Source organism: Pecten maximus, chromosome 13 (assembly GCF_902652985.1).
Source record: "Pecten maximus chromosome 13, xPecMax1.1, whole genome shotgun sequence".
Taxonomy (NCBI): domain Eukaryota; kingdom Metazoa; phylum Mollusca; class Bivalvia; order Pectinida; family Pectinidae; genus Pecten; species Pecten maximus.
Window position 1 is genome coordinate 20,499,303 of NC_047027.1, and position 15,505 is coordinate 20,514,807.

The 15,505-nt window shown below is 34.4% G+C and overlaps 1 protein-coding gene across 7 annotated transcripts in view; it reads right to left on the minus strand.

Moving 5' to 3' along the window:
- The window catches only part of LOC117341131 (AMP deaminase 2-like), a 51,557-nt gene continuing 36,052 nt past the window's right edge, over positions 1-15,505 (minus strand). For 6 of the 7 annotated variants that reach the window (XM_033902980.1, XM_033902978.1, XM_033902977.1 and 3 more), the window contains 9 exons: positions 15,314-15,376; positions 13,451-13,582; positions 12,051-12,214; positions 10,445-10,571; positions 9,799-9,962; positions 8,941-9,061; positions 7,392-7,565; positions 6,823-6,933; positions 1-5,782 (listed from right to left, as the gene is read on the minus strand). In XM_033902980.1, the coding sequence (XP_033758871.1) occupies positions 5,603-5,782; positions 6,823-6,933; positions 7,392-7,565; positions 8,941-9,061; positions 9,799-9,962; positions 10,445-10,571; positions 12,051-12,214; positions 13,451-13,582; positions 15,314-15,376 (1,236 nt within the window). In that variant the 3' untranslated portion in view covers positions 1-5,602. The remainder of the gene's footprint in view (positions 5,783-6,822; positions 6,934-7,391; positions 7,566-8,940; positions 9,062-9,798; positions 9,963-10,444; positions 10,572-12,050; positions 12,215-13,450; positions 13,583-15,313; positions 15,377-15,505) is intronic. The other variant, XM_033902976.1, reaches the window with a different exon arrangement.

Below are 15,505 nucleotides of genomic sequence, written 5' to 3' on the forward strand. Positions count from 1 at the left end.
TTCAATTTAGCAATTTTATTTAATCACCTCATAATATATATATATATATGTTTAATTCTACACTCAATAACAATAAATACACGTTCCATATTGGACAACATTTCTATATAATTTCATTTTTGTAAGAAATATTTTACATCCTTCTCTCTTAAGTAATGACACTTTATTGGATTCTATAAAAGGTGGAGAGTCTTCATAAGATTATCATCGAAAAGGACATGAGAAATAAAATTTACCCCTATACTCAAGACAAACAATCGGATATACAGTGGAATTTTGAAATATTGAAATAACTAATACAAATCCCTCCTCAAAGACAGCCATACCAAGACGGCTATGTCGCATAATAGCCAGGGATGACATCAAGATCACCTAACATTTCTGAAAGATTGTTGTTATTAGATGTTGAATGAAATAATATAATTACAGCGTATGTGTAGTTTAACCCAAATTATTTTTGTTTTTCAGTTTTGATTATTTTCTTTAAAATTAAAATACCACACAAAATCATATTGCTATTTTGTTTGTTTCCTGTAATTCTTCAGTTAGGATTCAAAATCAATAAAGTATGGTTTAAAAAATTAATTTACAAATGTAAAAATAAAAAAAAATACTCTGGAAGCAGAAAAAAAGCCCATCTAAAGCTGTATATTTTTTGCTCTAAATTCATACATGTTTTTAATGATTTTTGAAAGTACCGGTACAGATCATCCCATAATTATCCCATCAAAAAACCTGAATTACAAAATGATAAAACCATGATGTTTCCCTACACAAAGACATTTGACACTACAACACACTAGTGACATTACACACTCGTTATACTGGGAAGAATACTTTGTTCCTGTGACACCTTCAAAAACTTTTAAATAAAACAATACTAGTATAAGATTTTTTCCCCTTAATTCTCCAGTACTGGCTGTTTTTCATGTACAAAATGTATCTATTTTTGGGGTGTGAATCATGTCAGACATTTCCAAACCTGCATCTAATATTTCCAAATTGCTAGAATATAAAGTATGGTAATTGAAAATTTTATTTTTTATTTTTATGTACATGTCCATAGTTTCTAATACTGAATGAAATTGACATCAATTTTCACACATAATTAATTATAAATGTATCTGTTTAGAACAGTTAAAATTCAGGAAATCTTGTTTATAATTTAAATTCCTCTGGAACAAAACTAAAACAAAATACTGATAATTTAATTCACAAAATAAAACATCATACAGTATATTTGTAATATAACAGCTGAAGCTCTGTTTGTAAAAATTAATTACATTTTTGAATGTGCTTTCATGAGATCCGTTATATATTTCGATAATTAGGTAAAGAAGCACCGATACCATTTGATCATGAGTGTAACTAAAGTTACGAATATTGTTTAAAAAAAGGAACATAAATATAACAGTATCACAATGGAAAATAAACAATATCAGTATCATCAATACATTTATTAACCAACTAAGGCAAAACAAGAAACAAAACCAAATATAAAAAGGTACAAAAGGCCTGTATAGCTCATGTTACTATAACTGTACTACAAGGGGCATAATTCAAGCAGGAATTTTTCAATCTAAACCTTGTCTAATTTTTGATAACCAACTGTTCATTTATAAGACAAATACAATAACTTTGGGACTCTTGGTTGCTACCAACACATTATCTGAAGATTCTGCTGCATAACTGACCAAAGTTAGAAGTTTCATTTTTGACTCGAGTGACCATGAAAAAAAGAAAGTCTTGATTATGTATGACCCTCAAAAAACAGCCTAAGATAGTGTTAAAAAAATAATACAGTATATTTAAATGACGTCACACTGTAACGAAAAATATGATCGATAATAATTCATAATTTGGCTTTGTAAGACACTAGCAAAGGAAGCTAAGGCTACTTCAGGAATGAGCAAAATAGTAAAATGTGGCATTAATATATTCTCAGTACAAAGGTTTCTAACAGAAACTTTCAATATAGAACTTCACTTGTTGGAAATAACAAATTTGATCAATTAGAAGTTATTAAAACAATTTACCGGTACATGTGATCCGATAAAACAAATATTGACATTCAGGAATGAAGTAGTGCCACAGTGATAAATATACCATTAATACATACACTTCCTTGACACGTAACTTATACAATATTACTTTTTGACTGTTCCCTATATTACTTACTAATTGGTTTCAGGTAAAATATACGTCTGATAGTAATTTTTAGAACTAATAATATTTTAGTCTTGAATTGTGTATTTGGTATTTTTATAGCAATATACCAGGGTAGTTACTTTAAATGTTATTTTCTCTGGGGGTTAATTTCGCAATTTTTATACTGTAAAAACTCGTGTAATTTCCACAGTTTTTTTGTACTGAAATAAAGTTGATAATAAAGTTGGGGGTGTACAAATTATACAGGTAGAGAGGTTTTCAAGTTTTTTTAATAGTACGGGCCACCACCAAAGCAAATATTTGACATTGGCTGATTTTCAACATCGGCTTATTTTAATGATTTTAAGTTATATAACAGAAACATTTGGCAGTAGTGAGTAGTAGATACTGGCTCTATATAGTTTATATATCCATTGTCGATGTTTAAGTTTATTAACATGCAATATGATTAAAAACTTCAAGATGAGATATTAGTACATTAATAACATTGTCCTATAAACACTGAATTTGAATCATATATAAAATGTGTGTGAAAAGATACAACAGAAATGTTTTGATATTTGTTCTGGTACAAAGAAGTATATATGTAACCCTGGTAAATACTAGACACAATATATACTCGGCTAGAGAGAATTCTCTTTCTCCCTAAGTTAAATGCAAGTCTAGTATGCCAGAGGTCCTGGGTTCGATCCCTAGCAGAGGCAATTTGATCATGGCCTCTAGCTGTAACATATATATATATTCCAGGTTAACATTTGTGCTGAAATCATTTCACTCACAGTGGAGAAAACTAGGACTAAACCATAATACATATACATGTACAAAAACAGTACAATTCAACATTGTTCTTAAAATTTTAAATGCTAACACAACAGTAATACCATATATATAACGTGAGCAAATGTAGAAATAAAATCTATTCGATTATAAAAGTCTGGCTAAGCGCACTTCACATAAACATCAACATGTAACATCATTATAAATATTTACTAACACAGTTAATACCAGATAAAAAAAAAGTTTTTTTTTAAACACAAAGCTGGGTAAATGAAGTCTATATAGAATTGTCAAATTTATATTATTGCACAGCGTTTTGTGTTACTGACTTTACAAGTTTAGAAATGATATTTTGGCATCATTTCCATATGCATATAAATGTGTAAGATTTTGTTCTAAATTTTGTTCCATATTTTTTGTCTGCACTTGATCCTCTTTAGTCCAGCGTTCATTAATTAGAATCTGGTAGTCCCACTATCAACAAAATACTAACAACGGAAAGACAACATTTAGTAATAAATGAAGTTATGTAGGCACTAAACCAGTAACTATCAAACCAACATCTCAGTCTGAACTAGGTCGCGGGTATTGGATATTGTGTAGCACCCCCTTGTAAACTGTCTTCAGTAAACACTTCTAAACATTTGTGTTATGTATTTGATGATCGTCAATACATAGCAAAATTAATCTATAATTAATCTATATTACCAACTACCAAGTGTATCTTATAGGGAAAAATGATTTAATGATGGACATCTTATCTGTGAAGATTAATTTGTAAGTTATCAAATATTTCCATACATCCAAGGAATATATGTTTAACATGTTTACAAAAAAACAAGATACCTGGTATATTAAAATGCAAAATACCTACATTACAAAAACAAACAAACATACAAACCAACAATTTTCACCACATTACACATACGACTAACATATTTCAAAATGAGACATTTTATACCGGTATGTAAAAATACATATACCGTATTTATCTGCAAATAAGCCCCCTTTCTTATTTGTGCAGAACCATCAATTTTAAAATTGTAAGCTAAAGCTATTAACACTGGTTCACACTTCGGATCTCCCCAAATTTTGATACTGACACTTTTACTGAAGGGGAGCGGCGTATTTGAGGATAAATACAGGATATTTATTTAGAGGCAGGTTGCCGCCAAAGTTTGATAAAATTTCTTGGTCTGAAATGTTGCTAAGATTTCTCTGTTTATATAATCTACAGGTCTTTGCTAAGATCTCTCTGTTTATATAATCTACAGGTCTTTGCTAAGATCTCTCTGTTTATATAATCTACAGGTCTTTGCTAAGATTTCTCTGTTTATATAATCTACAGGTCTTTGCTAAGATCTCTCTGTTTATATAATCTACAGGTCTTTGCTAAGATTTCTCTGTTTATATAATCTACAGGTCTTTGCTAAGATTTCTCTGTTTATATAATCTACAGGTCTTTGCTAAGATCTCTCTGTTTATATAATCTACAGTCGTTAATACTATCTTTTTAAAACATAATTTTAAAGCTTTCCCGGATTGTCACCAGGCTCACACCTACGTTTTCTGATACACAATGTTGAAGAGTTATCATTTTTGACATTCTGTTGCTAAAAATAGCATTACACTATACATGGTACATGATGTACCTCACTCGAATGTTAATCGCATCACCTCGTAATATTATAACAACTAACTTTACGACAATAACAACATCTGTTTAATCCGATTTCAAAGATGATTATTTTTGCAGGATTTCTATTAATCAATAAAATTTCATGACAATTTCCTAAATATTCAATCAATTTCAAATATCAAAATGACATATGACATCAATCGTCAACTCTTTGAACTTTTGTTGCTGAATTTGTGACGTGTAATAGGGTTTGGTAAAGGTCAATCACTATAGGCAAAGCAAAACCAGTCGACTGATAAATGGTTTCGTCAAGGACATGCCCTGAGGAAGCCCAATCACGGACGAAATTGTTTGACTAATTAATAGATGAACCATAAAGGTCTTCTTTGCCTGTTGTGATTATCCCGTACTTGTTTCTATAGTCTCCTTCTTCAATCACCCTGCATACCTTCAGGTATCCAGGCGAGGGACCCGGGGACCCAGGGACCCAGAGACCCAGAGACCCAGGACCCACCAAATTATAACTGAACCAGTGTTGCTCTATCCCCACTTACTAAACAAGTTGTAATGACGAATCTCCACAATGAAATGGATCATGTTTTTTTTTTCATACAAACAACTATAGCTTCATAACTCATGGATAAAATTCTTAAAAGTGATCAAACAAATCCTAAATATTTCAATTAAACAAAACTTCATTGATTAGTAATTAACACAAAAATATGATTAAACAGATTCAATCTCCAACTTTTCTCTTCAAAGTGTAACATGTAAGCATGGATGTAAAGCTAATGCTGAAGAAGCCGTCAATTTTAACCACGCCACATTTTAGACTGAAGATATGAACATAATTATTTGGGTACTTCCTGCTTAATTTGGTTTGAAAAACTATTAAGAATCAGTGCTCAATTTTCATGCAAAAAACAAAATTGGAACTGGAAAAAAACCCTCTATCAAAAACTGTCCAAAAATTGTCCAAAAATATCTTTCTTTAAAGACCAACAGGTAGGTACAGTTTTAGTTTTCTTTGCTGAGGGACTCGTCATACGACATGGCTCCTTTCCAGATGCATTCAAGCTCTCCAATAAGTGTCTCGTAACGATATGCCATGCGAATGTCTGCTACGTTTGTACGGCTTACGTCATTTCCTGCCACGCCTTCTTTTGTGTAGTTCAAGCCCAACCAGTGTTTCTTTACCTGTTGATTTATAGACAAGAGCGAAATTAACTACATGTGTGTCAATCATTAATGTCTATTTCTCGTAGAATGGAAATTCCCTGTTACTAAATATAGCATCACACAACTTATTACCCGGGGACACAAAGAGGTTGATAATGCATTTGTAAGCCATGATGGCTATGATTGTATTGGGAGACGTCACACAGTGGATTCAAAAAGAATTCTTGACCAAAGAATACGTTTGTTATAGATAATACACACTGTATTCTATTACATAAATGAACACATTTTGTAAACTATTTTGTATTAATTTTAACAATCAAATTTATCCAGTTTAGAGATTAAAACTTAAAACACACAGTCTAGATCTGCCACCTGTTGAAGTTCTGTACAGTATCTACTTCGAGTAGAATTTTCAAAACAACAATAAACAGTATTTATCAACACCAAGTGTAGTATGGAAGTTTGGGGATGGTTTATTTGTGATCCACTTTAGCTGATTATTTTCAAAGTTGACTTTAGGGTTATTTACATTAAAATGGCTACCCAATGGGGGGATGTTTCTGGCCTAATAAGTGACAATTTAAGGACTTGCCCCTATTTCCCCTCATTGGCCCCACCCTCTGGCCCGTGGGGGTCAGAGTAGCAATTTAAGCAAAATCATTTCCCCTTCTGCCAAGGATGTTTCTGACCAAATTTGGTTAAAATTTATTCAGTACTTTATGACAAGTAGCCATTTAAAGGAAATGTTGATAGACGACAGACAGACGATGGACGATAGATGCCACGCTATGGCATACATATGGCATAAGCTGACCGGCCCTTCGGGAATCATGACTCTTGCTTTCGTTTACATGACAATCAAAAAGGCCTGTAAAAGATTCTTTCTGACCTGTTGACCTATGACACCGTTGACCAATTTAATTTCCATTGGCTTCTGTGTCTAGATCAAAGGTCATGCTAAGAGGACCTCCCATGAGGAGTATGTTGTACTGCAGTGTATCATAAGAGGATTGTACAGGGGAAATTAAAGTCTAATTTTATTTATCAAAACCTACATCATGTCCAAATCCACTCATCTGGACACTGTTTTTAGCCATCTCGCACATGTCGCAGGAACTCAGTTTCCACACTTGGGCAGCGATACTATACTCCTCCATCAAGGCTTCCTGAAGTGTTAATGATTTATATTAGTTACAGTACAAGAGGCCCAAAGGGCCTGTATTGCTAATCAAGATATTCATACCATATTTTTGCTGTACTTAACAGAAAGCCTTTGGTGTCATAATTGTTGTTTTAAGCATATTATTTAGGTGAACGACAATGACTAATTAATGATATAATTTATTATATCAATAAATAATAGTTGAAACAGCTTAAGCACTTGTCTATGAATGACGTAAACTAAAAACACTCATGCATTTTACAAATTGTTTGAGTTGTTGCGAGAATAGGGAACATGTATAATTATATTTCTCGATTTTGATTCCAGTCTATCTTTAACAAGGGAGATAACAAACTTTCCTTTATAAAATACATTTGATTTCCCGATACCAGAGATGATTTATAGCTAGTTCTCTATTGTCCAATCAACATGTAACAAACCCAATCTTCTGCTCTGTGTTACCTTTGTGAAGTGGAACTGCAGTGGGTCATCAGTGGAGAGGGAGACATGGAGTCCACGAGCAAAATACTCCGGTAACGGATTACGATGGTAGTTCAGGAAGAGAGAGTTGTTACTGAGGGGTGACATGGCAATACCGATCTGGGCCAGATAGTACAGGTACTGTAGAACAGGTACCTGTCAATAGAGATCAGTGATATGTCAATATTACAGGTACTGTAGAACAGGTACCTGTCAATAGAGATCAGTGATATGTGTCAATAGTACAGGTACTGTAGAACGGGTACCTGTCAATAGAGATCAGTGATATGTCAATAGTACAGGTACTGTAGAACGGGTACCTGTCAATAGAGATCAGTGATATGTGTCAATAGTACAGGTACTGTAGAACAGGTACCTGTCAATAGAGATCAGTGATATGTCAATAGTACAAGTACTGTAGAACGGGTACCTGTCAATAGAGATCAGTGATATGTCAATAGTACAGGTACTGTAGAACGGGTACCTGTCAATAGAGATCAGTGATATGTCAATAGTACAGGTACTGTAGAACAGGTACTTATCAATGGAGATCAGTGATATGTCAATAGTACAGGTACTGTAGAACAGGTACTTGTCAATGGAGATCAGTGATATGTCAATAGTACAGGTACTGTAGAACAGGTACTTGTCAATAGAGATCAGTGATATGTCAATAGTACAGGTACTGTAGAACAGGTACCTGTCAATAGAGATCAGTGATATGTCAATATTACAGGTACTGTAGAACGGGTACTTGTCAATACAGATCATTGATATGTCAATATTACAGGTACTGTAGAACAGGTACCTGTCAATAGAGATCAGTGATCAGTGATATGTCAAAAGTACAGGCACCTGTCAATAGAGATCAGTGATATGTCAATAGTACAGGTACTGTAGAACAGGTGCCTGCCAATAAATATCACTGATATGTCAATATTACAGGTACTGTAGAACGGGTACTTGTCAATAGAGATTTGTGATATATGTCAATAGTACAGGTACACCAGCATGGGTACCTGTCAATAGAGATAAGTGATATGTCAATAGTACAGGTACCTGTCAATACAGATCAGTGATATGTCAATAGTACAGGTACTGTAGAACGGGTACCTGTCAATAGAGATCAGTGATATGTCAATAGTACAGGTACCTGTCAATAGAGATCAGTGATATGTCAATAGTACAGGTACCTGTCAATAGAGATCACTGATATGTCAATAGTACAGGTACTATAACAGGGGTACCTGTCAATACAGATAATTGATATGTCAATAGTACAGGTACTATAACAGGGGTACCTGTCAATACAGATAATTGATATGTCAATAGTACAGGTACTATAACAGGGGTACCTGTCAATACAGATAATTGATATGTCAATAGAACACATTGTACTGTAGCATGGGTACCTGTCAATAGAAATCATTAATATGTCAAAATACATTTACAAATAGTCATGGTGTCAAACGGACAACACAGATATGATTTTCTTTCATCATTACGATATAAACATTATGTTTAGGTGTACCTTTCTCAGCATGAGGCCATGTGATATGTTCTCCGCAACCATAAAGCCGGCTACGAGATGTGTGATATTGCCAGCCTCACCACAGTGAGGTCTCAGGTGGAACATTCCCATTCCGCGTGATCTACAACCAAAAGACATGTACAATATATAATATATCTATCACATAATTAGCCTGTTATCAAGTGGATTCAACTTTTATCTTTTATTATTTTTTCATATGTAACCAGTGTGATATACCATGGAATGGTTTTTCATGGCTGCGTCAGTCACAAATCCAATTGTGATGTCAGGATATGGATAATGACATTATGTCATTAATTGTGAACGGCACAACAAAATGGCTACACATGTCTCCATTACTATATGTCCTTTATTTTAAGAATTATAAGATTTTATCAAACTCATCTTCATGACTTCTAAGTCTTGTTTCATAAAATCTCATTTGAAATGAAACTCAATTAAGATTCTTTGTATATATATACTGTAAACGTGGTTATTTTTGCGCGGGGGAGGGGGGTTAATTTCGCAATTTCGATATGTGAACTATACATGTGGGGTTATTTTCGAGATCGATTCACCTTAGTTTGTATGTTCAAGATTATGCGAATTCATATCAAAATAATACGTGTGGGGAATTTTGCGTAAATTTCCCAGTTTACAGTATATATACCCTGGGGTGTTTTTCATTCCCTGAGTCAGTCACAAAACCATTATGATGTCAGGATATGGATAATGACATTCTGTCCTGTGAGACAGAATGGACAACAGACATTATACCATGACATAACTTAAGCTTATCATAAAATAAATACATATAAATTTTGCAAAGAACTAAGAAGTTGACGACTGTGGTTATACCTGCGGAACTGATTTAGGACGGTGACATTGGCATACATGAAGAACAGGTAGTAATTATACGGAGGGTTTTCCTTCTGAGTCCAGTCTTCAGGCAGTGGTGTGTCCCTATCAAACTTTATATGTTCCGCCTTCGACTCGTCATCTACGGAGTCAAAACCTGACACCTGGGTAATGAAAAAGAAAATGGTTTTGTGCTATTAAAAATCATGAAATCATTCACTAAAGACACTGAACAGAACATTGAGCATGTAAAGTTACAATAAAAAATATCACACAAGAAAGATCAACACCTTTAGAATGACAATATCATATTAATGAATCGCCGCATTCTGTTAATCTGCTTCATACGACCTCAATGCTGATGTTTCTCCTTACCGTATTTTACCACAAATAGGTCCTCAATCCACTTTTGCTTGCCAATCTGCTCCCCCTCCTCCTCCCCTCCTCTCACACACACTTGTTTTAAGTGGTACACATAAATTTTTACATTAATTCTCTTTTTGTAGAAGGTGAAAAGTCACCAGAGACAAGGAAGGACTCATAAATAAGCCCGCTGCCTATTTTTCGCTAACCGTTTTGTATTTGGTAGGGGGAGGGGCTTATTAGTGGTAAAATAAAGTAATCTCCCGGCGATACGGACACTTACATGCTGGAGGAAGGCGTAAAGCTCTGGATGTGATGCTGGATCATTTGTCACCTCAAACAGCGGCATGAAGATGTTATTGAGGATGTCTTGGAAGCTCTGTACTAGATTGTTACTTCTGTATACATCACTGTTAACAGACATCATCATCAATGGGTAAATTATCACATACACACTTATTTTTGGTTTGATTTAATTTGTTCAACGTCCTATTAACAGTCGGGGTCATTTAAGGACATTTAATGACTGGTTTTGGAGGTGGATGAAAGCCTGAGTACCCTGAGAAAAACCACCAACCAATGGTCAGTACCTGGCAACTGCTCCACGTGGGTATCGAACTCGCAACCCAGAGGTGGAGGACTAGTGATGAAGTGTTGGGACACCTTAACCACTCGGCCACCGCGGCCCCTACACTTATTTAATATCTTAACTTATGAAAGCGGGTCATGTATATATATATTAATTAATTTATCACATAACTGGCCGTTTCTGCCATGTCATACGGCCATGTCATTAACATCATAAGACACATGTGTAATATAGCTATTGTGACGTCATGATCAATATGTCTGTGTAGACAGAAACATTTTAACCGAGCCGGATTTCACCTGTCTTATATATACATGAAAATTGAATGTTAAGTTTTTTGCTTTCATTCTCATAAATAGCAGATAAATAGAATCTTACATTTGTGGCTATGTCATATGATATACAATGTAGGCTCATGGCATATCAAACTATTGAACGAGTTTTAAAAAATTTGATATAACATAGCCACTCATGTAAGATCCTCTATATACATTCATCAATTCTTCGTAGTTTCCAATACAATTTTCTCCTCGCTAATCCCATGACTTTGTAGATTATAATACTGTAAACATACTTATTTTAGCGCAATCAAATTTTAGCGCATTTGCAGATTTTAGCCAGTTAGCGCAATGATGAATTAGCGCATCCACAGAACTTTCTATAGAAATAGAACGTACAAAAAGTAATTAGCGCAATCATGATTTAGCGCAAGGCTTCCAGCGCGAAAAGCGCTAAAATAAAATTACCGCTAAAATATGTACGTTTACAGTAATGAAGACTTCTCTCCTACTAAATCCTTGACTTGACTGATGTAGTAAATATGTCAATCACCACTTTGTGTAACATGGCCTTTTGTAATAGTCAATCTGTGGTATCATAAAAAGATAATGAAACTTCAGTTGACACAGTAGACAATACATGCATTATGACATCAGTACACAAGTTGGACACATTGATTTTCCTACTGTATAACCCTAAATATTTTGTACAATCATATGACGTCCATGCACAAAAGACTGATCATCTTCCATGCATGCATACCAATATTTAAAGATATCTCTGAGCCCTGCATTCAATTATATATCACTGTCATGTTATTGAAGTGAAATTTGCTTTCTTCTATTTCCATTTTATAAATCTGTAAAACTCTCTGCAGAAAATAGTCACAGATCTGAAATTTACATTTGGTGTAAGACTATAGCAAGACTTGGATATTCTAATTTATAGATTCTTAATAAAATTCAGGCAATCTTCTCCTGTTATCACTAAATATGAGAGATTTATTTTCTGCAGTACTCACTACAGTCGTGGGACCTGGATGAGCCATCTGACATTGTCTGAGTACACCTTGTGCTCCACAGCCCACTTTGCTAACTTATCCCACTCATCTCTGGAACGCCCATATATGGACAGTCTGTACTCGGCATTCTGGTATTTGCTTTCTTCCAGATCCTCCATAACCTCCTGTAAATAGATGATCAATGAAATACAATAAAAGGTCAAAGGCCAAAGGTTAAGGGTTAATAATACAAATCATGTACATGGATGAGGTACGCTGAAATCTAATATAAATGTGGTGTTCAATTACCTGGCGTATATATCACATTATTTTTTTTATTACCTGTTGGATCACTACTACTGTGTTTTAAAACTGATTTTACTGAATGAATCATTTTAATTAAAGATGCATGGCTTCCCACAAATTTTCATTAAATTTTTGTTCCCAATAAATAAATCTTTTTTTTTTGCACTTTTCAAATCTTACAACTTAGGCAATTCAGGAAAAAAATATTACTTATTTTCATGGAATCAAAAATTGAGTGTAAATGTATGGGTCCTGGGAAACCATCTTTAATAATATACATGTACATGAAGGAAACAGAGCCTTTGTTTGTGGATGTAAGTGGTGACCTTTAACCTTTGCGAAATACCTATGCAGAGATCTGTGGGGTGATTAAGTTGTAGAGTAAATCAGGTAAGGGTTATCAATCAGAATAGGTTTCCTTATTAGGTTTTGTCAAATGATAACCTCATCATGTGATTTATAACTTTACCTAAATAATACAATCTTGCATATTCATTAAATTAAATAATATCAAAGTGTAATGAATCTGAAGGTGAAATCTCGAGACAATGTCCAACAAAGTGGCGGACATACAGATTGACAGACAAACAGATTGACAGACATACCTACAGACATACAGATTGACAGACAAACAGATTGACAGACACACTTACAGACACACAGATTGACAGACAAACAGATTGACAGACATACCTACAGACATACAGATTGACAGACATACCTACAGACAAACAGATTGACAGTCATACCTACAGACAAACAGATTGACACACATACCTACAGACAAACAGATTGACAGACATGTGCACACTTACAGACAAACAGATTGACAGACATACCTACAGACAAACAGATTGACAGACATACCTACAGATAAACACATTGACAGACATACCTACAGACATACAGATTGACAGACACACAGATTGACAGACACACTTACAGACACACAGATTGACAGACATACCTACTGACAAACAGATTGACAGTCATACCTACTGACAATCAGATTGACAGTCATACCTACAGACAAACAGATTGACAGACATACCTACAGACATACAGATTGACAGACATACATACAGATTGATACACCAGTAAATCTACATATTTACCTTGAGGACGTGAGCGAAGTATTTGCCGTTAATATAGTTATCGGTCTTGATGAAGATTTCACGAAGACGGCTCTGACCAATTGGGTTGTACTTGGCATTGAATTTGTCAAATCTGTGGAAAGTGTTCCTGTCCTAAAATGAAGAAGAAAATATAGAGTGTTTTGATCTTTACAAAAAAGTCAATAGCTACCTATGCTACTCAAGTATTACATATTGTATAGAGTAATGTATTATTTCTATCAAATTGTTCAAATATGACTGACAAACATACTTCCTTTCCTTCAAAACATGACAATTTTTTTCATTCTTACAATTTATAGAATTATTTTTCACAATTTCTCAAATTTTATCAAATATTGATACTTTTTAAAAAAAAATTCAAAGTTGCTACACATCTCCAACAAAGAGCAATTATGATGAATCAAAAACAAGAACAGACTATCGTATATTTCATACAATACCAACAAGTTACATAATTTAAGCCATTACCAAAAGTTTGAGCTTCTCTTTTAGGTTTTTAATTTAAAAGTGTTTCCATTCATCAGTTGATTGCATTTTCAATTTCAACAAATTTTATTTCATTTCATAAAAGGATTGAAAAACAGGCATAGCTTTGATCACATTTTATGCATTTTTTGTGACAATTTTTGCGACAATAATTGACAACTTTTGTAGCAATAACTCCATAAGCTTTTGGTGGTGTAGCATCTTTAAGTGAAATCTTTGGTAATTATGAAAATTATGTAAATAATTATTAAAACTTAGAAGTGTATACGTTTATTATCTGATATGTAACTTTGATCACTAGTGTGTAGTATTTTGTGACAATGTTAAGCATATGTGTGTAGCCATTGTGTAACTAATCCGTGCCTGTAAATATAATTTAACATACCAAAAAATATTTGCAACTTTTCAAAACAACCATGCATGTTACGATAAAAAAAATGTACAATAAGCTTACATTGTTTGTCTGCAGCAACAAAATAATGAAAAGAAAAGAAAATATTTCAGGACAAAATAATAGATTTTTACTAACCAAGAATTCCTTATAAAAGACTTTATGTTCAATGTGACTGTCTTCCTTAGATATGAGGATGTCCTGGTGGCAGAGTGATTACCATGGCCACTGGCCTTTTACCTACACCACTTAGTATGATTTCCCACAGAAAGGGTATGGGGTCACCTGCCCAACCATGGGGGTTTTCACTGGGTACTGTGGTTTTCTCCCGCACTAAGACTTCCTGCATGCTTATATCCAAGCAAATAACTGTGATTAGTAAGTTGAAATAACTTCCTTCAATTACTGTTACCTAATTATTTACCAATGATACTTGAGGTAATTATCTCCCCTGATTACTCCTGAAGAAATTGTCTCCTTGATGTTAAAATACAGCACATTGTCTCCACTGATTACTCCAATTGAGATTGTCTCCCCTGATTACAGCACAAGAGATTGTCTCCCCTGATTACACCACAAGCGATTGTCTCCCCTGATTACAGCACAAGCTATTGTCTCCCCTGATTACAGCACAAGAGATTGTCTCCCCTGATTACTGCACAAGAGATTGTCTCCCCTGATTACAGCACAAGAGATTGTCTCCCCTGATTACAGCACAAGAGATTGTCTCCCCTGATTACTGCACAAGAGATTGTCTCCCCTGATTACAGCACAAGAGATTGTCTCCCCTGATTACAGCACAAGAAATTGTCTCCCCTGATTACAGCACAAGAAATTGTCTCCCCTGATAACTGCACAAGGAATTGTCTCCCTGTATTACTAATGTTATCATCTCCTCTAATCATTGATTGGTTCCTCTAATTTCTCCATACTTTATCTCCTCCTACAAACCCCTTGGTACTCACTGCATGCACATCCAGCTTGTCTACACTCAAATCATACGGCTCCAGATCAAGGCTCTCAAAAACCTGAAATTGTCAAATTATGGATACCAGAAATTGATGTCTGAAAATTGGAGTTATCTCCCCTCAAGGCGAGGCTCAAAATTTCATCTTGTGTGCCTGCAAACAGCCAGACAAATGTAAACCAGCAACTGC